At 42.0% G+C, this 26,630-nt stretch overlaps 1 protein-coding gene across 1 annotated transcript in view; it reads right to left on the reverse strand.

The window, feature by feature from the left end:
• Positions 1–1,455: 1,455 nt before the first annotated feature.
• LOC138732942 (E3 ubiquitin-protein ligase UHRF2-like) overlaps positions 1,456–26,630 on the reverse strand; it is a 36,209-nt gene continuing 11,034 nt past the window's right edge. Inside the window, exons 5-11 of the mRNA XM_069879743.1 lie at positions 13,918–14,024; positions 8,533–8,695; positions 7,548–7,685; positions 6,603–6,720; positions 6,076–6,236; positions 3,830–3,928; positions 1,456–3,414 (exon numbers count right to left, since the gene is read on the reverse strand). Coding sequence (XP_069735844.1) covers positions 3,268–3,414; positions 3,830–3,928; positions 6,076–6,236; positions 6,603–6,720; positions 7,548–7,685; positions 8,533–8,695; positions 13,918–14,024 — 933 coding nt within the window. The 3' untranslated portion in view covers positions 1,456–3,267. The remainder of the gene's footprint in view (positions 3,415–3,829; positions 3,929–6,075; positions 6,237–6,602; positions 6,721–7,547; positions 7,686–8,532; positions 8,696–13,917; positions 14,025–26,630) is intronic.

Here is a 26,630-nt window from a genome sequence, read left to right on the forward strand (position 1 = left end):
CAGACATTGTCTGAGGGCTGGCTGGCTGTGTGTGGCCTTTGGCATCGGATTCAATAGGTGGGGAAGGTGTAAGAGCAAGCACCACTCCCCCCTTCCCTCCTCTTCCCCTGGCCAGATGGCCTCACTGTCCTGGGCAGGCTGCTACAGAGCGGGGAGAAGGCACAGCAGCAGGTGTTGCCCCCCACCCCCCAACTTGCAAGGAGGCATGTGGCACGTGCCCGCCATTCTCAATTGGACCAGCCTGGAAGAACTACAGGACCACGCGACCTTGAAGAATTGCTGCTGGAGCTACTGCTGGATAGACCACGTGTCCTCGAGAAACTGCCATTGTCCATTGGAGTGGTGACCTCCCCCCCACTATTTTTTTTCTTCCTTTTGCCCGCGCTCTCTGTTTCACTTATCTTACTGTGTTTTTTCTCCTTTATTGGCATCATGGAGTGTGTGTCAGATTAAATTCGAGGTGTCTTTTTTTGTTACCTTGGCTGTGTTCAAGGTATCAGATTGTAATCGGACCAGATTGAAATCTGTTTCTACAACTTTCAGAAGTTGCCTCTTGGAGCGCACCCGAGTTTTCAGTCTGTTATTTTAGCTGTGTGCAAAATAAACGCTGCATTCACTTTTACCCTGAGAGACTTGTTGGCCTCTGAATTGCCATGCAGATATCAAACGAACCTCCTTTGACTGTGCAGGTTGGAGAAGGCCCAAACACTAGTCGTGTTGGAAGTGGGTCCTGACAAACTGGCATCCCATGACCTTATGCCTGGAGAGATGTCATATGCACTATCAAGGCCAAAGAACCAGAACTGTCTACATGGACTATTATTCTTGCAGGAGCATTATTGTTTTTAAATGCACAAGCACACACACATCTGTAGACCCCTTGAGTGTTGGCACAGCCCCCTTTGTCCTCCTGGTATCCCTGCCAGGATCTCAGGTCCTCTTACCCATTTCACAAGTCCCCTGGTCACCGGCTAGTCCAGCTTGATGCTCAGCAGCACACATTCACACACTTGTCTCATAGCCATTCCACACTCACAGATACCCCTGGGCATATCAGCACAGCCCCTTGCCTGCCTGATACCCTGGCCTGGACCTGAGGCCCCCCCACTACTTGATGGCTAGTCCAGCTTGAAGTTTGCTGGTGAAAACACACACGCACACACACACACATACAGAGAGCTTTGCGGAAGATACTCATGCAACTCATGCTCTGCCCCCCGCCCCCCTGCCCCCAGCAGCTAACTGGTAATCTGTAGGAAGGAAACCATCTACAGTTCTCAAACCATATGCTTAATATTAATATGGTTGTTGCATAGAACCAAAACCTAATTTCCTAGGAAGTATACAAAAAGATCAAAAGCTGAAGCTTTAACTTCTTTTTGAATTGTTCAACAATGCATGTCGTCAGTATTACATGATCCAAGATGCTACCAACATTAAAGCATTAGTACAGTGCAACTGAAATTCTTTAGCTAAAACTAAATGAAAACAAAATAATAGGAAAAAAAGAGCAATTAAATTTATCTGATTCATTATAGAGGTGAAGGCAAGGTTTTGAATCCGTCATACTGCACATACTTCTCCAATATGAATGTACATGTAGACAAGCACTCAAAAGGGGATTATCACTTTACATAAAACTATTAACAAATCAAAAATAATACCTTACTGATAGAATGCATCCTCAAACAATATTTAACAGCAAACAATAAATAGTATTTCAAAGGTCTGAAATGAGAATTGACACACATGAAAAATATCTAGTTGTTATTTCCCTCCAACATCATGGCATATCTCCTTTGCAGACTCTACACAGTTGGTACCACCCCATGACTATTTAGACAACCCTTTTACTGATCACTATGCTGGGATCCCACAGCATACAGTGCTAACAGGAAGGAAAGGCTCTCTCCTGCAGCAGGTCTCAGGACTCCTGCTCTTGATATATAGAGCTAGGGCTACTCATGCTTGTCTCAAGCAGAAGCCTGAATAGCTGCACCTGTAGCTCAAACATTGTTGCATGAGAAATATATATCTGACATGTAAGGCCCTGAATCAGGTTAGATTTTTTTTTTTCTTAAGGCATGGTTGGAAGTGGGTGGGCAGCATAGTGGCTTAGAAATTAATTCGAGCAAACATTCTTCTGTTTTCTTGATGAATGAATTCAGGTATACGAAGACTCAAGTTTGAAGAATAAGAAGCTTGCCTAAAGGAAATATTATGTTGTCTGAAAAAAAGTATCTTAATTTTAAATATCATAATTTGAGAGGTTTATATAATACAAAACTCATAAAATTAGCAACATTTCTGAATCATAAAATATTTAATAATGTATATTTGGGGGGAATATATTGTATATAAAATTTCAGGTCACCATATGAAGCAATTTAAACCCTTTTCAAGCTAGCACTGTCTTCAATCCTATATAGATTTATAGGCACAGATACAAGACCTACTAAAAGCATCCATTTTAAACTAATACAAAAGTGGATTTTTTATATGATTTTTTTGTACATAACTACTGTCTTGAATATCCACTAAGTGCAAAATATCACAATCACTTCATGCTACTGTCGCAACAATGCATTCCTATTGTTCATTAGTCCTTATTAGTCAGTTTGCATAAGATACAATAAAAAGCACAGTGAAGCTCATAAGAACAGACTAAAAGTCAGCCTGTTCTTGCAAAAAAACCCACCATAATGAAGGACAGACAAAAAAAATGAATATGCGCACCACAGATTTTGCTGTTCTTTAATCTAGCTGACTTAAATGCTGTTTGGTTTTTGTTGTTGTCTTGGTTTGGGTGTTTGGGTTTTTTGGCTTTTTTTGTTAAATCGAACCACATAGACTAGACAAAAGTAAAATTAAGAAAGCACTGGGTAGCTACAACTTTATGTACTGATTTTCCTTCCCACAATTTGTTTTCCTCTACCTGAGGTAGTTGCAAAAAAACAAATCATAACTTAAGCACCAGCTAGGACTCACCACTTAGACCTAGAGCTTCTGGTTTGTTTGTTTGTTTTTTTTCTCTCTTTAAAAATTATTTGTCAGCTCACCAAAGCTATCTTTGATGTTCAAGACAGCAGAGATTTAGAGTTCTCACTACATGAAGAATGATGGTGATGTGGAGGAAGAGGATTAGTTGCTTCAAAATGTGACAATAGGTTCAGTTCCATCAAGCTGGCTGGTTCACTGGTTTTAGATGTTTATTCTCCTTTACTATCTATAAAGTCAGAGGGAGAAGTATGAAAGGATTTGAACACATCATCGTCCTTTACTGTAACCAGGGAAGAACTGGTCAAGTAGTGTCTGCAATATCTTGTTAGGAACCATGGTGTAGTTCTTTCCAAGATCATAGCGGCAGGCAGGACAGGTAAAGACTTCAGCTCGAAAAGAGCGCTGTAAACAGCTCTAGGGCATACAAAGACAAAGAAGTAAGTGTTACTTTATCTCTGTGTAGCAAGCAGCTCTTTGAAGGAACACTCTTGCTCTATTCTCATTTCTTAACTACATAAAATTAACTTAATCATATATTACCAACATTTAGCTCCTCGAACAACTAAATTCCTAGCATAGCTCCACCAATTACAATGAAATTATAAACTTGATGCATCATGCCTATAAGAAATTATACTAAATACTTTTCCACTAATCTTTACATAAAATTAAGATTGATTATACACACAACTGGAAGCAAGCATGTTACATTTCTTGCTCAGACTGCTAAGCAATAATTATTGCCTTCCTAAAATATATGTTGGTTTTGGTGATCAGTGTTTGTCAAGGCCAAGAACACAGCCCAGAGCAATACAGTGATTATTCTTACTTTACAGACGTTGTGGAGGCACTCTGTTGTCACTGGCTGGTAAACCAGCTCCTGACAGCAGACACACATAAAAGATTGTTCCAATTTCTTCAGGAAATTCTAGTATAGGGCAAAAGAAGAGAAAAGTAGATCTATTAGAGGCACATTCACAAATATGCAAACAAAAGAAGGCATTTTTATTACTTATATTTAAATTATAAATTCACAGTCAAATTCACAGACCTAAATTGAGCAAAAAAATTTGGCCTTCATAGCATTTGGTAAATGCAGAGATACATCATGAGATACTTGTTCAACATCCTGGTTACTCTTCCCAAACTCACAGTTAGCATATTCTAATAATGTTACACAATTGCTAGGAGTTGTTAAATTCAGTGTGATAGGACAACTTGACATTGCAAAGATTGCTTACACTGAAACTTTTCTAATGCGATCAAGTCTCAGTCCAAGTTACAGATTTCCTTCCAAAGACTACTGCCATTACTTCTGTATTCATGGACATTTACATAAAGGCATTCCCACATCATCTGCTATTATCTCTATCTTCTGCTCAGTCCCTATATTATTATTGTTTACAACTTCTTGTTCATTCTTATTCACTCAGAAGTGAACTTCTATTGTGTTCAGTGTAAAGTACACATTTAATAAATTATGTTTATTACACTAAATTTTTTTGGAAGGCTCATCTTATATCCTTCACATCCATGAGAAGTAGCATGGCTAACAAATTGTTTAGAAAGCAAGTTTACGAATAATGAATTTCCCTGCTTTTCCAGATGTCAAAGAACTTAGAACTAAGGTTTTGAAGGCTATTTGTTTGTACTTTATTATCATTAAAAATAAATCAGTAGGTCCATCAAGCATGATTCTTAGCACAAGTCAGAGGATTTGGAATCTAATATCTGTATTTAGTGATCATTGCTAGAATTTTCCACATCCATGATGGATAAATGATTGCTGCTGCTGCTCTGCAAAGGGAGAACAATGTGCTGTATACCTGTTTCACTGAGAAATTCACCTCTGCACCTGCTGGAGGAGTTTAATTGGTTTCTTGAGTTCTCACTCTGAAATACACTGGAACAGGTAAAAAAACCTTCCTGTTTTTCAGTCTTCTCAGAGCAACTCTGAAGAATGTGCGATAAATTTTGTGCCATAGATCTTACACACACAAGCATGTTTAGAGAGACATTAATCTCAGGTATTTCAGTAAAGTTATTCAAAATAGAGTTCTTTTCAATAATTTTAGTAATATCAGATTCATCTCAACCCAAAACAATTAAAGTGGAAAGATTGTTTCAAGCATTAAATTTATATTTTAACTGCAGCTATCTAATGGTAGTTGTGTGATTCCCATTGAAATTTCTATATGGCTGTCACCAAGGGCAATCAAAATTATGGGCAGGAATTTATAGGAAAATAACTTTGTAGCAAATTGATTTCTCTTAAGATACTGTTTTCTGTTGCTTTAGAAACACATTATCTACTGTATTTTGCCACATAGCTAAGAGATGAAAGTTAAATATTTACAAATGTTGGACAACCCAAAGATAATTTATAACTTTACAGTATCATCTCCTATAAAAGTGCAGTAGCATTATAGTAATAGTAGTACTGTAAGTGGAAGAACAAGGAGTTACTGGATGCTTTTTCTGTCAAAGAAGCAAAGCAAATAGCCCACGGCAATTCCCAGATAAAGTGTTTTTGTACATTCATTTTTAGGCATCCATTCTCCATCTAATATTTTGTTCTTTCACTGACTTGATAGTGATCTTTACCATTCTGATATCTTGATTGATTTTCTTCTGCAAAACAACTAAAATAACTATGAATTGTCACATCAATAAAGCTAATTAATATTCAAGGACATAATATTTTGGAGGATATTCCATCAGAGACTAAAAAAAAATTCCACAAATGTCTTCAAACTTGAACTATCCTTGCTATTTTCTTGACACCTGGGGAAGTATTTCCTCTTTTTTTGCTTAAGGTTCTCTCTATAGTGAGTGGAATAATCTGCTAAACTTGAGTTAAAAATATTTTAATTTGGTTTCTAAGTCTCAATATGATTATATTTCTTCTGTCTCCTTAAGTGAATAAAATTATATGCCCCATCAACTGTTTCTAAACAGATAGCATGTATTCAGCAATTTTAAGCAAGTGAATTAGGTTTTAACAAAGCCTCATTTCTCCTAACTCTATATAAAGAAGGGTTCAAAAAGAATAATTTAAGCAAGTTGCAAGCATACTGGTCCTTCGTTAAGAGAAGCAAGTACTTCATCCCACAGTTTCTGGTTCATACAGTCTTCTTTAATCAGCCACTGCTGTTGCTGGGTCAGTTGGAAAGCCTCCCCTTTCCCTCCATCTCCCATTCTCATGGCTTTGGATGCATTTTTAGTCTCCTCTATACCTGTTTAAAATTATGACAAGATACAGTAACAGTGGCAGTGTGAACTCTTAAAAAGGGAAGACAAAATTATTTCTAGAAAGCTAAATCATGAATCATATCCATGTGATGATTTAATAAAGCTCCAATTCAAATTACTCAGCTTTATTTTGAACACAGAATATTGTTCATTTTTCTGTGTAGTTTGAGAAAAAGAAAACTTACAAATACAGAAAACCACCATAAGATCTCCAGCTTCCTACTTTATTACTGAGCACTTAATACTGTACATTTGGATTCCAAATGACTTCCTACTTCCTTGTAGTTTTCATCCTATTGGCTTACATATAACTTGACAGAGCTCTAACACTAAGAAATAAAAAGAAATACCATCATCAATTGTCCTTTTCTGGTTTCCATTACTCTGGCTGGTTGGCTCCTGTTTCACAGTTTGCTTCTTAACCTTATCCTTTTTACTAGCCATGGCTTCCAAATAACCTTCTGGATACTAAAAAAAAAAACCCCAAAAAACAGATTTACAACAAAATCCACTAGCATCTGGGAATGTCCTAATACCGACAAGTCTGTTTTCTAAAAGAATATAAACCCCTATGACTACATACTGAAATAATATAAAAATATTTTTTAAAACCCTATATAAACAGGAAAGCTTTTAAATTAATGTATGTTTAGAAAACTGTAGTTAGGACAAAGGATCTGATCTAGAATAAATTTTTATTAAAAGGCACCTTATATCCATATCTACAACTCCAACTATACAAATCAGAAAGCTAAAGTTGAAGATGATGTCATGTAGCAAAATTCATCCAAAGGGAATGATTGGTTTGCTGAAGAAAAAAAATACTACTTTGAGTCTTCCCGTCTGCCAAAAATTTCACAGTGCCAAAGTCCCTGCCGGAAATATGCTATCTAGAATAGTTCCTCAAGCATAAGTTACAATTAGAGAAAAATGCATAAAAACATATATATTCTTAAATTCTAAGAAAAAGATTCAACTATTACAAGAGTTACTTTTATAAATCTTACCCAGTGTAAGGATCACAAAACTGTATTCAAAGTCATAATTTTCTGATTCATATATATAGAGTAATTTCCCATTAAGGCAGAAAACTTCCTCCACAATTCTTTCTACTTTGCCAATATCATAGTTTTTCAAATTACAGATGATTTAAAATATTTTTGATATTAGACCCTGCCTCATTGAAGTATATGAAAAATGGGGTTGAAATTTAATTCACATTTCTAATTAAAAAATTTAATACTCCATTTACTTGAACAGAATATCAGAGCAACTTTGTGAACAATGATTCTGACCTGTACACTTAGACCCAGTTTCTTTGATCGTTCCATCCCTTCTGAAGTCCAGGGTGCAGGTTCAAAATCATCTCTCCTCAGAAGATAACGCCAAACTAAAAACCCACATTTCCCAATTTCTGGCCAATATTTTACCACCTAAGGATAAATAACAAGATGTTTATGTTTTTGCTCCTCAGTAGCTCCTCAAATCAAATTTAAGAAATTCTACCTAAAAGTTCAGCAAATATTATTCTGGGTAGTCATTATTTTACCACAAGCCAAATACATGCATTTAGTCATACCTTATTGTCTCAAGGCAAAGAAGAAATTTGAATGATCATAGAATAGTTTGGGTTGGAAGGGACCTTAAAGATCATCCCGTTCCAGCCTCCCTGACATGGGCAGGAACACATCCCACTAGATCAGGCTGCCCAAGGCCCCATCCAACCTGGCCTTGAACACCTCCAGGGATGGGGCATCCACAACTTCCCTGGGCAACCTATTCCAGTGTCTCACCACTCTCACTGTGAAGAAATTCTTCCTTATGTCTAGTCTAAATCTGCTCCTCTCCACTTTATAGACATTGCCCCTAGTCCTATCACTACAAGCCTTTGTAAAAACTCCCTCCCCAGCTTTCTTGTAGGCCCCTTTCAGGTACTGGAAGGTCGCTTTAAGATCTCCTTGGAGCCTTATCTTCTCCAGGTTGAACAACCCCAACTCTCTCAGCTTGTCCTCATAGCAGAGGGTCTCAAGCCCTCTGATCATCTTTGTAGCCCTCCTGTGGACCCATTCCATGCAATCTGTCGCTATCACAGTTGGAATGGATGGAATGCATGCATTCATTTCACTACAGAACAAAGTACGCTAAACTATCCTCATGGTAAGAAAAGAATCATTGCTTCAAAAGCAATAATGAAGAGTTTGCTATGTAACACACAGAAGACACTTAAAAAAACGTCTTAAGAAAAAAGTAATGCTATATAAACACTAAAAATTGTATTACCTTGTAAATGCCATCATATCTGTTGCCTTCTTCTGGGGCATATTTGCTGATCCGTCGTCCTTTTGAACTGCGCACTACTCGGACTGGCTTTCCAGCTCTCCAGTTTTTAGACTCTGCTCCATTTTTTTCATCCAATGGGGCATCACAGTTAAGGGCCAATGCCCTGAAAATCACATTAAATATCTTCATAAAATATATTGTTTCATACAATGTGCTATTGAGAATCAGTGTAACAAGATCAAATTTGTTTGCCTTATCCAGTTATGTTTACTAAGCAGAAGAAGAATTTGCAGTGAATTCTTCGGTAGACTGAAATACCAATAGAAGCACCAAGAACAACTCTATCATGTGGGAGTATAGGAATAGGAATACAATATATTTAGTTCCAAATGTTCATGATGAAAATTCAGCTAATACAGTTAAACAAAAGAACCAAGTCCCTTAAGGTTCAATATTTTTTCATTTTTAAAAATAATTATTTATCAAGTAACATGGAAGCATTTTAAAAAGTCATAACAATGGCAAATTATCTCTCTAACTCTTCCACATTACTGCATATTTTTAGGCTTTTAAAGTGTATGTGAACTGATAAACATTGTGAAAAGTAACATAAGAATAAAGTACATAGTGCCTATCAAAAATAGTAACAAATATTACTCTTATTAGTCCATTAACTACCAAAGTTTGCAAATTGCATTCCACAAACTAATTCAGAGCCAAGCAAAGCATAATGGTTTTCTTTTCTATGTATTTTGATCTAGAAGAGTATAGATGGATCATCAGTAGATTCAGAAAAGAATAAATATCAATAAACATAGAAAAAAAATGTTCTTCCTTGTTTAGTTGCAGCATCTCCCACATGACATGCTAGCTTTAAGAATGGATGAGAACAAGAATTTCTATGCATGAGGGGGGAAAAGTATTGGTTTTTGCAGGAAGTGAAAATCTTTATGGATAAACCTTTACCCTTCCAAAAGAAATACAGGGGAATAAATCTCATGGAGACAGCTGGCATTTCGTGGAGCAACATTATAATAATGTAGAGGAACATTAAGCAACAGTATTTCTATTGTCTAAATTTAGTTATTTGGATCTCCATACAACTGATGAGCATAAGTAGGCTGCAGCTTGCTCTGAGTCTCTCCTGGAACATTAACTTTTATCTACTATTAATATAGGTCCTATTCTAGACACTTGGAGTAAGATAGTATGAATCCCTCCCTGACTAAACAGTTTGAACATAAAATATTTTTATAGCCATACACTTTTGAGCGTGGATGAACAAAAGTCTCTGGAATCATGTTCGAACAAAAGTCTCTGGAATCATGTTCAAACACAACCATGGACCACAAAAGAAACAACGGCACTCAGAAAAATATGGCAAAATCTACAGCCTGCAATATACAGAAAAGTAAAGAAAGGTGAAGTAATGCAGGTTTAGAAGTTTTTTTTTTCTACAGACAAAATAAGAAAACATTCTGTACAAACAAAAAACCAATTCTGATTCTATTATATGCAACCATATCTCCCTCAATCATCACAAGGGCTAAGAACATTAGATCCAAAGCAAAGACTACCACCAGCCAGTCAAAATAGATAACTGGTAGCACTATGTAATACTCCATGCACCTCAACTACTACAAAGCAACTAGACACACACCTTGCCAATTTCACAAACATTTGCTGAGAGCAGAGGAACCAGGTTCCACTAAAAAGTTTGCTTTAATGATTAAAAACCTGCCTCTCTCCTTTCCATGTTCTTGTTTCTGTTGCATCTGTCACCTCCTCTGTCAGTATCACAGTCAGGCTTTTCTTCTTTTTCCTCTGAGCACAGAGCCTTTTCACACAGTTTTGGTGCTTGACAGAAGCACAGCACATTCAATGTCTGATCTAGTAGAGAAAGTCCCAGTCAACCTTAGTACTCCATAGCCACTGTATGGTTAGTTGCTTTATGCAGATCGTAGAATCATAGAATCATAGAATTATCAGGTTGGAAAAGACCCACTGGATCATCGAGTCCAACCATTCCTATCAAACACTAAACCACGCCCCACAGCAACTCGTCCACCCGTGCCTTAAACACCTCCAGGGAAGGTGACTCAACCACCTCCCTGGGCAGCCTGTTCCAGTGCCCAATGACCCTTTCTGTGAAAAATTTTTTCCTAATGTTCAGCCTAAACCTCCCGTGGCGGAGCTTGAGGCCATTCCCTCTCGTCCTGTCCCCCGTCACTTGGGAGAAGAGGCCATCACCCTCCTCTCTACAACCTCCTTTCAGGTAGTTGTAGAGAGCAATGAGGTCTCCCCTCAGCCTCCTCTTCTCCAGGCTAAACAACCCCAGCTCTCTCAGCCGCTCCTCATAAGGCCTGCTCTCCAGCCCCCTCCCCAGCTTCGTTGCTCTTCTCTGGACTCGCTCCAGAGCCTCAACATCCTTCTTGTGGGTAGGGGCCCAGAAATGAACACAGGATTCAAGGAGCGGTCTCACCAGTGCCGAGTACAGAGGGAGACTAACCTCCCTGGACCTGCTGGCCACGCCGTTTCTGGTACAAGCCAAGATGCCATTGGCCTTCTTGGCCACCTGGGCACACTGCTGGCTCATGTTCAGTCGGCTGTCAGGGAAGGTCAGGGCTGTCAGGGCTTCAGGGAAGGTGCCCTCCTGGACCTCCTGTTGGTGAACAGAGAAGGCCTTGTAGGGGATGTGGCGGTAGGTGGATGCCTAGGACTAAGCGACCATGAGATTATAAAATTTTCTGTTCTAGGTGAAGTGAAGAGGGTGGTTAGCAAGACGGTAACATTAAATTTCCAGAGGGCAGACTTTGATCTCTTCAGCAGGCTGGTTGGTGAAGTCTCATGGGAGACAGTACTCAAGGGCAAGGGAGCCCAGGAGGGCTGGGAGCTCTTCAAAGGGGTGGTCCTAGCAGCTCAGGAGAAAGCCATCCCCGTGGTCCGGAAAAAAAGCCGGCAGGGGAGAAAGCCAGCTTGGTTGAATAGAGAGATCTTGAGGGATATCAAGAAGAAAAGAAATGTTTATGGCCTCTGGAAGAAGGGACAGGCCTCTTGGGTGGACTACAGGGGGGAAGTGAGATTGTGTAGGGAAAAAATCAGAAGGGCTAAGGCTCAGCTAGAAATTGGATTGGCCAAGTCAGTGAAAGATAACAAAAAATCTTTCTACAAATATATAAATAATAAAAGGCGGACTAGGGAGACCATACAGTCCCTATTGGACACAGAAGGGACAACAGTAACAGGGGATGAGGAAAAGGCTGAGGTACTTAATGCCTTCTTTGCCTCAGTCTTTAGTCGTAAGGAGGGTCGTTCCGCCTGTGTACAAACCCAGGAGCTAGAGGAGCAAAATGAGGCTCCCATGATCCAAGAGGAGGTGGTCAGAGCCTTGCTAGCCCGACTGGACAGTCACAAGTCTATGGGGCCGGACGGGATTCACCCTAGGGTACTGAAGGAGCTGGCGGATGTGCTGGCCAGACCCCTTTCCATCATCTTCCAACAGTCCTGGAAGACTGGGGAAGTCCCACTGGACTGGAGGCTGGCTGATGTTGTGCCCATCTACAAAAAGGGCCGCAGGGAGGACCCAGGAAACTACAGGCCTGTCAGTCTGACCTCAGTGCCAGGGAAAGTCATGGAACAGGTGATCTTGAGTGCTATCATGAAGCACATGCAAGAGAACCGGGTGATCAGGCCCAGTCAACATGGGTTCACAAAAGGCAGGTCTTGCCAGACTAACCTGATCGCCTTCTATGACAAAGTGACCCGGCTGCTGGATGAGGGAAAGGCTGTGGATGTGGTCTTCCTGGACTTCAGCAAAGCCTTTGACACAGTTTCTCACAGCATTCTGCTTAGGAAACTGTCAGCCTCTGGGCTGGACAGGCACACACTCTCCTGGGTGGAAAACTGGTTGGATGGCCGGGCCCAGAGAGTGGTGGTAAATGGTGTGAAATCCAGCTGGAGGCCAGTGACAAGTGGGGTTCCCCAGGGCTCAGTGCTGGGTCCAGCCCTGTTCAATGTCTTCATCAATGACCTGGATGAAGGCATCGAATGCACCCTTAGCAAGTTTGCGGATGACACTAAGCTGGGTGGAAGTGTCGATCTGCTGGAGGGTCGGGAGGCTCTGCAAAGGGATCTGAACAGGCTGGACCGCTGGGCAGAGTCCAATGGCATGAGGTTTAACAAGGCCAAATGCCGGGTCCTGCACTTGGGGCACAACAACCCTATGCAGTGCTACAGACTGGGAGAAGTCTGTCTAGAAAGCTGCCTGGAGGAGAGGGACCTGGGGGTGTTGGTTGACAGCCGACTGAATATGAGCCAGCAGTGTGCCCAGGTGGCCAAGAAGGCCAATGGCATCTTGGCTTGTATCAGAAACGGCGTGACCAGCAGGTCCAGGGAGGTTATCCTCCCTCTGTACTCGGCACTGGTGAGACCGCTCCTCGAATACTGTGTTCAGTTCTGGGCCCCTCACCACAAGAAGGATGTTGAGGCTCTGGAGGGAGTACAGAGAAGAGCAACAAAGCTGGTGAAAGGGCTGGAGAACAGGCCTTATGAGGAGCGGCTGAGAGAGCTGGGGTTGTTTAGCCTGGAGAAGAGGAGGCTGAGGGGTGACCTCATTGCTCTCTACAACTACCTGAAAGGACGTTGTAGAGAGGAGGGTGCTGGCCTCTTCTCCCAAGTGACAGGGGACAGGACAAGAGGGAATGGCCTCAAGCTCCGCCAGGGGAGGTTTAGGCTAGACGTTAGGAAAAAATTCTTTACAGAAAGGGTCATTGGGCACTGGAACAGGCTGCCCAGGGAGGTGGTTGAGTCACCTTCCCTGGAGGTGTTTAAGGCACGGGTGGACGAGGTGCTGAGGGATATGGTTTAGTGTTTGGTAGGAACGGTTGGACTCGGTGATCCGGTGGGTCTCTTCCAACCTGGTTATTCTGTGATTCTGTGATTCTGTGATTCTGTCAACCAACACCCCCAGGTCCCTCTCCTCCAGGCAGCTTTCTAGACAGACTTCTCCTAGTCTGTAGCACTGCATAGGGTTGTTGTGCCCCAAGTGCAGGACCCATCATTTGGCCTTGTTAAACCTCATGCTGTTGGTCTCAGCCCAGCAGTCCAGACTGTTCAGATCCCTTTGCAGAGCCTCCCTACCCTCCAGCAGATCCACACTTCCACCCAGCTTAGTATGGTATACATTTAGAAATGTAAAGGTATTCAGAATTCCTAGTGTTTAGGCAGGCTATTTACAGAACATAAATATACCTTAAGCAAACGTCTAATTTATTTTTTCAAACCTTTTTTTGAAAAAAATTTGGTAAAATGTATTTTTTAATTTAAAGGAATAAAATTCAACTTTTCGGTCTGGAATGTTTTTAAAATTTAGTCTTAAAATCTTACCTGTTCATGTGTGTTAATGTTTGATCAAATGAATGTTCTCCAATTCTTTTATTTCCAGAAAGATCTCTACCTCCACTCCCAGTATAAGTGAATTCATCTCCTCGGTCCTGTGTAAGAAGATTATCCTCCATTTTAGCATTCCGTATTAAAGCATCTGAACTGAAAACCTGCTCCTTCATTGGTTATATTTACTCAAACAAGAACAATTGCCTGAGCCAAAGAAAAGTATATGTTCAGTTTTAACATTCTCCTTTCAGAGTAACCATGACAGCAAAAATCAGTTGCTTCAGATGCAACATATTAATCAGAAAGTTCAGAAGAAATCAGAATAATAGACCTACCTTAAAAAATTCTTTAAACTCCGCAAATGTTACTTTTCAGTCACACAGATATTTCTGATAGAAGGAATGCATTCTAGCTAGTGTTTACTCATTCTCTAAATTAACAGCTTACAAGAAAATCCCATTTGGAAAATATGTAATACCTCACTCGGAGGGCTCACTTCTACTTGTTCATGAGACTGAGGACCAATATGGCAAAGCACTTTGTACTTAAGTACAAGACAAGTACTTTACTTCAATAACACTATACTTATTTACTCTCAAGTAAAAAAAAAAAAAATCAGGAAAAAAAATCAAAAAAAAGGAGGTGTCTAAGATTTTTTGGTTTGTTGTTTGGTTTGGGGTTTTTTGCACTTGAAGATATTGCCCCTACATTGAATTCAGTTGCTCTGAACTGTTAAGAGCTTAGAAGGCTCTTTCAGACACAAATTTTATGAACTGACATAATTCTGTAGTAGTTTATATTTCCTAATGAAGAAGTGAAATTGAATGAAGGTTGATCAAAAATTCCTTTGAAACAAACTTTAAAAATAACAAAAAATATACATAGCACTTAAGTTTAGCCACTATTGTTATTTTTTCTTTAACCCATCACAAATTCACAATACTCATAACAAATCCAAGTCTTTTAGAAATGACACATATATTTAAAATACAAATATTTTACAAAGCATGAAGCACTGATATAAAATGAATACTTATCAAATTAGTAATTTTCATATGAAATTTCAGAGCAAAAATCCTAAACATCCTGGTATGTTCATTCATTTTCAACCGCTAGTAAATGTTTGACATCAGCATGGAACCAATACCAACCCATTGCAAGATTATTACAGCTATTTCATGACTAGCAATAACAGAGCAAGACAAGTGTTATGACAGATAAATGTTGGTTGTACAGGGCCATAAAGTAATTACAGAAATGCTGTTTACTTCACACTATGTAGAAAAATCTTAATAAATTCACTAACAGAGCTACTAGAGTATCTTTCCTTTTTATTTAGATACAACAAAAAGAAAAAACACTAGAAGGTATAAAAAACTGAATTGGGAAAAAAACCCTGAAAATAGAATATTTAAGGAAATGGTAGTAATCAGAAACTGGGAGGTAGTTTTACCTCTTTTACAGCATTGTTGATACAAGTACTGGAATAGGATATTTAAAAGGATGTTAAAAAAAAAATGGATGGGAAAAAAACCCAAAGAAATGAACAAGACTCGAGAAACTCACAAGAGACAAAGGGTACAGTCTGTTTAGTTTAGTGAAAAAGATTATATACAAGTACCTTTATGAAGGTACCTTAGTGAATACTGAATACAAAAATATTTTTTATCTAACAGACAAACATAAATCAAGAAGAAATGGGCAGATGCTTAAGTCAAATTCAAATGAAAGGCACATATTTAACTATATTTATAAATAACCATTATAACCAATTTCCATGGGAAACAGGGAATTTTCAAACTTTTGAGGCCTGGGCATACATACATACTTGTCCTATACCCCTTCAGTGTTCTACAAGTGAATGGGCAAGAAGCTATAGATTTGGGGCAAACTGGAAATCCAGGAGAAGGAAAGTTAGGAACAAATGGAACACACTTTTTAGCAGAATTGGAGCTTTAAGCACTTGCATCTTAGTCATGTCAATAGTGGTAGGGGATGGAGATCCACGCAGCAGCAAAGACACAGGAGTTGTTGCATTAGAAACCATGGAAGTAACTGAGAACAGTCACATAGGAATTAGGGCTTCTTTCTCCAAAAAAGACAGCAGGATCAATAACCCAACTGAAGTGCATCTACACAAATACATGCAGTGTGGGAAACAAACAGGAGGAACTGGATGTCACTGTACAGCTGGAAACTATGATATAGTTGCAATCGCTGAAACATGGTGGAATGACTCATACAACGGGAGTGCTGCAATGGATGGCTACAAACTCTTCAGAAGGGATAGGCAAGGAAGGAGAAGCAGTGAGGTAGCCCTGTATGTTGGGGCATATTTTTATTGTCTAGAGTTTGGTGATGGTGATGAAAGGGTCGAGTATTTATGGGTAAGAAAAGGGGGAAGGCCTACAAGATAGATATCATGGTGGGAGTCTGTTACAGATGATGAGACAGATGAATTATTCTTTAAGCAACTGGGAGAAGCCTCACAATCGCTAGCCCTCATAGGGGATTTCAATGTACTGAATATCTGCTGGAAATACAGTACAATGGAAAGAAAACAGTCTAGGAGGTTCATGGAGTGTGTGGAAGACAACTTCCTGACACAGCTGGTGAGTGAGCCAACTAGGGACAGTGCCCCACTGGACCTGTTGTTCACAGAGAAGGACTCATGGGTGATGTGATGGCTGGAAGCTGCCTTGAGCACAGCAATCATGAAAAAGAGATTTTTTAATGTTGGAACATTTTACAGAGAACAAGGCCTGGATGCTGTGAGATTGTTTAATACTGAACAACTCTAACAAGGTCTTGAAACAGAGAGCCGAAAGATAAACAGGAGCCAGTTGGGAGGAATGTAGTGGCTACTTCTATGGGAACAAGCACCGGCTGAAAGAAAAATAATTGAAGAGAACTGTCAACATAGTTAAGTTTAGTATAACTTGGTTTCTTAGCATGTGCAGTAGTTTAGCCAATAATATGTTAGTAATAGCCTCATGGACAGCTACCTTTAACCAATAATACACTGTAGATACCTTCGTGGGCACCCAGTAATGTAACCGAAAAGGGTTTATAAAGAAACAGCTAAGCTCAATAAAGTGAACACTCGCTGATCACATTGATCTCTGCATTTTGATTCCATGCTCCCATCAACATTTTAATTCTTGGAGAAGTGAGGAGCTAGTTCATCAGAACTGCTGCCTTGGACTTCCAGAGGGCAGACTTTGGCCTGTTTAGGAGACTGGTTCACAGAGTCCCTTGGGAGGCAGTCCTGAAAGGCAAGGGAGACTAGGAAGTCTGGACGTGCTTCAAGTACAAAATCTTAAAGGTGCAGGAGTAGGTTGCCCCTGTGTGCCAAAAGACAAGCCAGTGGGGAAGAAGACTGGCCTGGCTGAACAGAGAACTTTGGCTGGAACTCAGGAAAAATAAGAGAGTTTATGACCTTTGGAAGAAGGAGCAGGCAAGTGAGGAGGACTGCAAAGATGTTGTGAGGTTATGCAGGGAGAAAATTAGGTCCAAAGCCCAACTAGAACTTAGTCTGGCTACTGCAGTAAAGGATGATAAAAATGTTTCTATAAATACATTGACAACAACAGGAGGGCTAAGGAGAATCTCCATCCTTTATTGGATGTGGGGGGAAACATAGTGACAAAGGATGATGAGGAAAAGGCTGAGGTACTTAATGCCTTCTTTGCCTCAGTCTTTAATAGCAAGACCAATTGTTCTCGGGATACCCTGAGATGGAAGACAGGGACGAGGAGCAGAATGGAGACCCCATAATCCAAGAGGAAAAGGTTAGTGACCTGCTACACCACTTCTTAGATACACACGAGTCTATGGGACTAGATGGGATCCACCCAAGGGTACTGAGGGAGCTGGCAGTAGTGCTCACCAAGCCACTTTCCATCATTTATCAGTAGTCCTGGCTAACTGGGGAGGTCCTAGTTGACTGGAGGTTAGGAAATGTGACACCCATCTACGAGAAGGGCCAGAAAGAGGATCTAGGGAACTACAGGCCTGTCAGCCTGACCTTAGTGCCAGGGAAGGTTATGGAGCAGATAGATCATATTGAGTGCCATCACATGGCACATACTGGACAGCCAGGTGATTAGGCTCAGTCAGCATGGGTTTAGGAAAGGCAGGTCCTACTTGACTAACCTGATCTTCTGCGACAAGGTGACAGGGGATGAGGGAAAGGCTGTGGATCTGGACAGGCTGGATCGATGGGCCAAGGCCAACTGTATGGGGTTCAACAAGGGTCAGTGCTGGGTTGGCTTACAACAACTCCATGCAATGTTACAGGGTTGGGGAAGAGTAGCTGGAAAACTGCCCAGTGGAAAAGGTCTTGGGAGCGTTGGTCAACACAACCCAGAGAGTTATACTGCCTTCCAAATGGACCTTGAAGACTGAATAAATGGGCTGAGAGGGCAACAAAAGGAAGTGCAAAGTCCTGCACCTGGGGAGGAACAACCCCATGCACCAATATATGCTGGGGGCAGCCTGACTGGAAAGCAGCTTTGTGGAAAAGGACCTGGGGGTCCTGGTGGACACCAAGTTGAATATGAGCCAGTAGGGTGCCCTTGGGGCAAAGAAGATGTAGTAAACCTGACTGGAAGACCACTATACATCAACAGGTTAGTGCTCACTTAACCTGAGTAGGTCCAGGCCTGTGCTGTACTTCGCTGTGCTTCACAAGGCACGGGTGGATGAGGTGCTAAGGGGCATGGTTTAGTGTTTGATAGGAATGGTTGGACTCGATGATCCAGTGGGTCTCTTCCAACCTGGTTATTCTATGATTCTATGATTCTACATAGTGTGACCTTCAGGCCTGTGTTGTGCTGCACAAATCCCTTGGCCGCAGGATAAACTCAGCCAGCTCATTGTAACAGAGGAGCCTGGTATTAGTGATTAAGCCATCTGTGTGCCCTTGCCTTTATCTAACAGTGCAGTAAGGAGTTCTCATGAGAACATATTTTCTGTTTTAACAGTAAAAATCAAGGAGATGTTTCCTCATAAGAAAATCCTATAATAGCTTGAATAACCAAAACAGGAGAATCTCTGCTATGGACCGTGACTGTAGATTGTACTGCATGTGGATTGGAGGTCTGTTCGATACCACATTGCTCAGAGTTCCCAGCATCTAAAGAGATGTAAGATTATCTATGCTATTCTTTCTATTATGAAGGAACAAGAGCCTCTCTCCTGTGAGGATAGGCTGAGAGAGCTGGGATTGTTTAGCCCGGAGAGGAGAAGGCTTAGGGGAATCTCATCAATAAATACCTGAAGGGAGGGTGCAGAGAAGACTGAGCCAAGCTCTTTTCAGTGGTGCCCAGTGACAGGATAAGAGGCAATGGGCAGAAATGGAAATACAGGAGGTTCCATCTGAACATAAGGAAACACTTTTTTATTGTGAGGGTAACTGAGCACTGGAACAGGTGGCCCAGAGAGGTTGTGAAACCTCTCTTTTGGAGATATTCAAAAGTCATCTGGACATAGTCCTGGGCAACCAGCTCTAGGTCACCTTCCTTGAGCAGGGGGTTGGACCAGATGACCTCCAGAGGTCCCTTCCAACCTCAACCATTCTGTGATTCTATGACTACGTGATTCTACGAATTGCTTAGTCTCATATATACACAAAATTCTGTATCTGTCAATATATAAAATATTATATGATCAAATGTTAAGATTTTCTTTAGAATCACAAAAACAGAATAAAAGCTTTTTTTTTTAAAAAAGAAGCTATTAAAGCCCAGAAAAGGTTTAAATATAGGACTTCTGTTTGAAAGAATAAAATAGGGGTTTTCAGGTTGTGAAAGTAATCTTGAACACAATGCAAGTACAGAAAAGGAGACAATGAAGGGTTTAAAGATCAGGAGACAGGGGGAGATTTTACAAAATTATGCAAGGAGGATAATTTTTTTAAATTAACATTTTGTAAAAGTAACAACAATATGGAATAATATGTAAAGGAAAGTGGAGAGGAGGCTATTACAGAACAGAAAATAATAGTCTGCCCAAGAATCTGAAATACTAGCAACAAGAAAGTATGAATTTTAAAAATATCATAAAACAAAATAATGTAAAATATGCCCTTACTATAGGTGAGATGTGAAAATAGATAAGAAAGCTGAATGAATGAGAAGATGTTGGAACCATGATGGTCACGCACTTAATGGATGAGGGAATGCATGAATGGATAATGGATGAGGGAAAGGCTGTGGATGTAGTGCATTTGGACTTCAATAAAGCCTTTGGCACCATTTCCTGCACCATTCTCCTGGAGAAAGTGGCTGCCACTGGCCTGGACAGGCACACCCTCTGCTAGGTTAAAAACTGGCTGGATGGCCGGGTGAAAAGAGTGATGTTAAATGAAGTTAACTCCAGCTGGAGGCCAGTCACAAGTGGTGTCCCCTGGGCTCAGTGCTGGGTCCAGCCCTGTTCAATATCTTTATTGACCTGGACAAGGGGATCGAGTGCACCTTTAGTAAGTTTACGGATGACACTAATTGGGAGGAAGTGTTGATCTGCTGGAGGGTAGGGAGGCTCTGCAGAGGGATCTGAACAGTTAGGATCGATGGGCTGAGGCCAATGGAATGAGGTTTAACAAGGCCAAGTGCAGAGTCCTGCACTCGAGACACAAAAACCCCGTGCAGGGCTACAGGCTTGGGGAAGAATGACTGGAAAACTGCCTGGAAGAGAAGGACCTGGGGGGGTTGGTCGACAGCCAACTGAATATGAGCCAGCAGTGTGCTCAGGTGGCCAACAAAAACAATAGCATCTTGGCTTGTATCAGATACGGTGTGGCCAGCAGGACCAGGGAAGTGATTGTGCCCCTGTACTCGGCACTGGTGAGGCTGCACCTCGAATCCTGTGTTCAGCTTTGTGTCCCTCACTATAAGAAAGGCATTGAGGTCCTGGAGCGTGTCCAGAGAAGAGCAACAAAGCTGGTGAAGGGGTTGGAGAATAAGTGTTTTGAGGAGCGGCTGAGGGAATTGGGATAGTTTAGCCTGGAGAAGAGGAGGCTGAGGGGAGAGCATATTGCTCTCTACAACTGTCTGAAAAGAGGTTGTAGAGAGGTGGGTGCTGGTCTCTTCTCCCAAGTGATAGGTGATAGGATGAGAGAGAATGGCCTCAAACTGCATCAGGGAAGGTTCAGTTTGTATATTAGGAAAAACTTCACCGAAAAACTTCACCGAAAGGGTTATCAAGCACTGGCACAAGCTGCCCTGGGAGGTGGTTGAGTCACCATCCCTGGAGGTATTTAAAAGTGGGTAGATGAGGTGCTTGGGGATATGATTTAGTAGTGGACAGGTACAGTTGGACTTGATAATCTCAAAGGTCTTTTCTAACCGAGGGATTCTATGATTCTATAATAGGATGTATAAAAATGGATAGCAAGTATCAAGTTTTCAGCTCCATAGTCAGTTCAGATGACTCACATTAGACAGATTCTCAGTGTAATGACTGTAGTGAGTTTCTGATATTGGATCCTCAGCAATATAAACAGAAATTAGAACATCTCAAAGAATCTGTTCCTTTAGCAACAGAGTCAGCAGTGCATATTTCAAGGCGTTTATATGTGATAGAACATTTCCTTTGTACCTAGCTGTATCAGAGATAATAAATAATGGTCCATTGTGGGACATGATATGCATATAGACAAATGATATATGTATATACATCTCATTAAAGTATTATACACTTGGGATGTCACCCAGAGGGACCTAGACAAGCTGGATAAGTGGGCCTGTGTGAACCTCATGAGGTTCAACAAGGCCAGGTGCAAGGTCCTGTACCTGATCCGGGGCAATCCCTGATATCAGTACCTGATAAGGATGATGTGATTGAGAGCTGCCCTGCAGAGAAGACTTGGGAGTGCTAGTCGATGAGAAGCTCAACATGAGCCGGAAATGTGTGCTTGCCGCTCAGAAGGCCAACTGTATCCTGAGCTGCATCAAAACAAGCATGGCCAGCAGGTTGAGAGAGGTGATTCTGCACCTCTATTCCACTCTTGTGAGATGTCATCAGGAGTACTGTGTCCAGTTCTGGAATCCTCAATGTAAGAAGGATATGGAGCTGATCTAACAGGTCCAGAGGAGGGCTACAAAGATGATCAGAGGGCTGGAGTATCTTCCATACGTGGACAGGCTGAGAGAGTTGGGCTTGTTCGGCCTGGAGAAAAGAAGGCTCTGAGAAGGCCTTATAGCGACCTTCCAGTACCTGAAAGGGGCCTACAAGAAAGCTGGGGAGAGACTGTTTACAAGTCCTTGTAGTGATAGGACAAGGGGCAATGGGTATAAGTTGGAGAAGGGCAGATTTAGACTAGACGTAAGGAAGAATTTGTTCACCGTGAGAGCGGTGAGACACTGGAAGAGGTTGCCAAGGGAAGTTGGGGCTGCCCCGTCCCTGGATGTGTTCAAGGCCAGGTTGGATGGGGCCTTGGGCAGCCTGATGTGGTGGGACGTGTCCCTGCCCATGCCAGGGGGGTTAGAACTAGATGATCTTTAAGGTCCCTTCCAACCCAAACTAATCTATGATTCTAGATTCTGTGATTCTATTATTCTATGATTCTACTTCAATCCAGAAGAAATATGGATCTCAAAATATGTTTATATAAAGAAAGTAAACACAGTTTTTTACTCCATCTCAAAAACTAGGATATCAATTTTAAAACTCAAGGAAAAAGTAAAATGCCTTCAGCTGCTTCATTTGATGAATAAATACTTCACAATCATTTAACCATGCAGTTTTCTGATCATATATTTCACAGTAGCTCAAAGTAACTAATATCTGGGTTACAAATGTAAAATCATTTTGAAAAAAAGTCTTCATTCACAAAATAGTTCATAGAGTCATAGAATACTTCATAGTTCTTGCTGTTTCTCAGCTAATATGCCCATTATCACTATTATCAACAATGGGACCACTAAAGGATTTGTGGTTTTAACAAAGCCAACACTGAATCTAACCACTGTAGTTAATGCATTTTAAATCAGGTAATGGAAGTAGTTGAAGTCCTTGTCACTAAAATCCTAAGTTAAGCATTCACAAGAGATATTAACATATCAAATTTTCAATGTATGTAACAATATTTTACATATGAAGCTAAATTTTATTTGGTCTAATGTTCATTTTACAAAGTACAGTCATATTCCTTTTCAATTTTGAGGCCAAATCCTGTATTGAGGCAACTTGTTATTACCAATCATTCCAAACCCTCAGGTGATCTAAGTCCCTCACAAGTCTATGTTTTCAGGATCATGCGATTACAAATGTGAATCATAAAAAGACAAAACCTGAAAGTCAAACAGTGAACTCTATTTCCTTCAGTATATTTTTGTAACTACTCTTAACCCAGTAGTAAACTGTTCATACAGAGTCAAAAAGAGACCATTAAAGAGGTAGCATGTTGGCAGTGAGTATAAAAAGTCTGAAAGAGATTATAAATATACAGCAAAATTTCCTCCAAAATGTATTTATTTCATAGAGTTATCAAATTATTCAGGTTGGAAGGGATCTTTTGAGGTTTCCAAGTCCAACTCTCACTGAAAACAGATCCAGTTAGAGCATGTTGCTCAGGGCTTTGTCCAGTCAAGGTTTGGATATCTCCAAGGAGATATCCCATAAATTCTCTGGATCCCTGTTCCAGTGTTTGATTACCTGTATGATGATTTGTTTTCTCATACCTAAATGGAATATCCCATGTTCTGACTTGTCTCCATTGCCTCTCATCCTTCCACTGTGCACCTGTCATAGAATAACTAGGTTGGAAGAGACCCACCGGATCATCGAGTCCAACCATTCCTATCAAACACTAAACCACGCCCCTTAGCACCTCGTCCACCTGTCCCTTAAACACCTCCAGGGAAGGTGACTCAATCACCTCCCTGGGCAGCCTGTTCCAGTGCCCAATGACCCTTTCTGTGAAAAACTTTTTCCTAATGTCCAGCCTAAACCTCCCGTGGCGGAGCTTGAGGCCATTCCCTCTTGTCCTGTCCCCTGTCACTTGGGAGAAGATGCCAGCACCCTCCTCTCTACAACCTCCTTTCAGGTAGTTGTAGAGAGCAATGAGATCTCCCCTCAGCCTCCTCTTCTCCAGGCTAAACAATCCCAGCTCTCTCAGCCGTTCCTCATAAGACCTGTTCTCCAACCCCCTCCCCAGCTTTGTTGCTCTTCTCTGGACTCGCTCCAGAGCCTCAACATCCTTCTTGTGGTGAGGGGCCCAGAAATGAACACAGTATTCGAGGAGCGGTCTCACCAGTGCCAAGTACAGAGGGAGAATAACCTCCCTGGACCTGCTGGTCACGCCGTTTCTGATACAAGCCAAGATGCCATTGGCCTTCTTGGCCACCCGGGCACACTGCTGGCTCATGTTCAGTCGGCTGTCAACCAACACCCCCAGGTCCCTCTCCTCCAGGCAGCTTTCTAGACAGACTTCTCCTAGTCTGTAGCACTGCATAGGGTTGTTGTGCCCCAAGTGCAGGACCCGGCATTTGGCCTTGTTAAACCTCATGCCGTTGGACTCAGCCCAGCGGTCCAGCCTGTTCAGATCCCTTTGCAGAGCCTCCCTACCCTCCAGCAGACAGACACTTCCACCCAGCTTAGTGTCGTCCGCAAACTTGCTAAGGGTGCACTCAATGCCTTCATCCAGGTCATTGATAAAGACATTGAACAGGGCTGGACCCAGCACTGAGCCCTGGGGAACCCCACTTGTCACTGGACTCCAGCTGGATTTTGCACCATTTACCACCACTCTCTGGGCCCGGCCATCCAACCAGTTTTCCACCCAGGAGAGTGTGTGCCTGTCCAGGCCAGAGGCTGACAGTTTCCGAAGCAGAATGCTGTGAGAAACTGTGTCAAAGGCTTTACTGAAGTCCAGGAAGACCACATCCACAGCCTTTCCCTCATCCAGCAGCCGAGTCACTTTGTCATAGAAGGCGATCAGGTTAGTTTGGCAAGACCTGCCTTTCGTGAACCCATGTTGACTGGGCCTGATCACCCGGTTCTCTTGCATGTGCTTCATGATAGCACTCAAGATCACCTGTTCCATGACTTTCCCTGGCACTGAGGTCAGACTGACAGGCCTGTAGTTCCCTGGATCCTCCCTGCGACCCTTCTTGTAGATAGGCACAACATCAGCCAGCCTCCAGTCCAGTGGGACTTTCCCAGTCTTCCAGGACTGTTGGAAGATGATGGAAAGGGGTTTGGCCAGCACATCCGCCAGCTCCTTCAGTACCCTAGGGTGAATCCCATCCGGCCCCATAGACTTGTGGGTGTCTAGTCGGGCTAGCAAGGCTCTGACCACCTCCTCTTGGATCACGGGAGCCTCATTATGCTCCTCTAGCTCCTGGGTTTGTACACAGACGGAACGACCCTCCTTACAACTAAAGACTGAGGCAAAGAAGGCATTAAGTACCTCAGCCTTGTCCTCATCCCCTGTCACTGTTGTTCCTTCTGCGTCCAATAGGGACTGTATGGTCTCCCTAGTCCTCCTTTTATTATTTATGTATTTGTAGAAAGATTTTTTGTTATCTTTCACAGACTTGGCCAATCTGATTTCTAGCTGAGCCTTAGCCCTTCTGATTTTTTCCCTACACAATCTCACTTCCCTCCTGTAGTCCACCCAAGAGGCCTGTCCCCTCTTCCAGAGCCCATAAACATTTCTCTTCCTCTTGATATCCCTCAAGATCTCTCTATTCAACCAAGCTGGCTTTCTCCCCTGCCGGCTTTTTTTCCAGAACATGGGGATGGCTTTCTCCTGAGCTGCTAGGATTTCCTTTTTGAAGAGCTCCCAGCCCTCATGGGCTCCCTTGCCCTTGAGTACCATCTCCCATGAGACTTTGCCAACCAGCCTTCTGAAAAGATCAAAGTCTGCCCTCTGGAAATTTAATGCTACCGCCCTACTAACAACCCTCTTCACTTGTCCTAGAACAGAAAACCCTATCATCTCATGGTCACTTAATCCTAGGCGTCCACCTACTGCCACATCCCCCACAAGGCCTTCTCTGTTCACAAACAGCAGGTCCAGGACGGCACCCTCCCTTGTTGGTTCATTCAGCAACTGTGCAAGGAAGTTGTCTTCCACACACTCCAGGAACCTCCTAGACTGCTTCCTTTATGCTCTGTTGTACTCCCAGCAGATATCAGGAAGATTGAAGTCTCCCACAAGAATGAGATGCATGGATCTAGAGATTAACCCCAGCTGTTTATAGAAGAGCTCATCAGCTGCTTCTCCTTGGCTGGGTGATCTGTAACAGACTCCCATCACAAAATCTACCTTCTGGTGGGCTCCTCTGATTTTAACCCACAGGCACTCAATCTCCTCATCACCACAATTCATCTCAACGGAGTCCAAGTCCTCCCTTACAAGAGGGCTACCCCGCCTCCTTTCCTACCCTTCCTGTCCCGCCTGAAGAGCTTGTACCCCACCATAGCTGTACTCCAGTTATATGAGTTGTCCCACCACGTTTCTGTGATGGCAACGACATCATAGGCCCCTTGCCCTACGACAGCTTCCAGCTCTTCCTTCTTGTTCCCCATGCTGCGTGCATTGGTGTAAATGCACTTCAGCTGAGCTGCCGCTCCTTCAGCCCTCTTAGAGGGAACAGAGTTCATTCCCAATTGCCTGGTAACTGGAGTAGCTAGCTCCAGAGTGCCCGTATCTCCCTTAGCACCCTCAGATGTGTTCTCCCCCACTTTCTGTGTGGTGA

This window comes from Phaenicophaeus curvirostris, chromosome W (genome assembly GCF_032191515.1).
Source record: "Phaenicophaeus curvirostris isolate KB17595 chromosome W, BPBGC_Pcur_1.0, whole genome shotgun sequence".
NCBI lineage: Eukaryota > Metazoa > Chordata > Aves > Cuculiformes > Cuculidae > Phaenicophaeus > Phaenicophaeus curvirostris.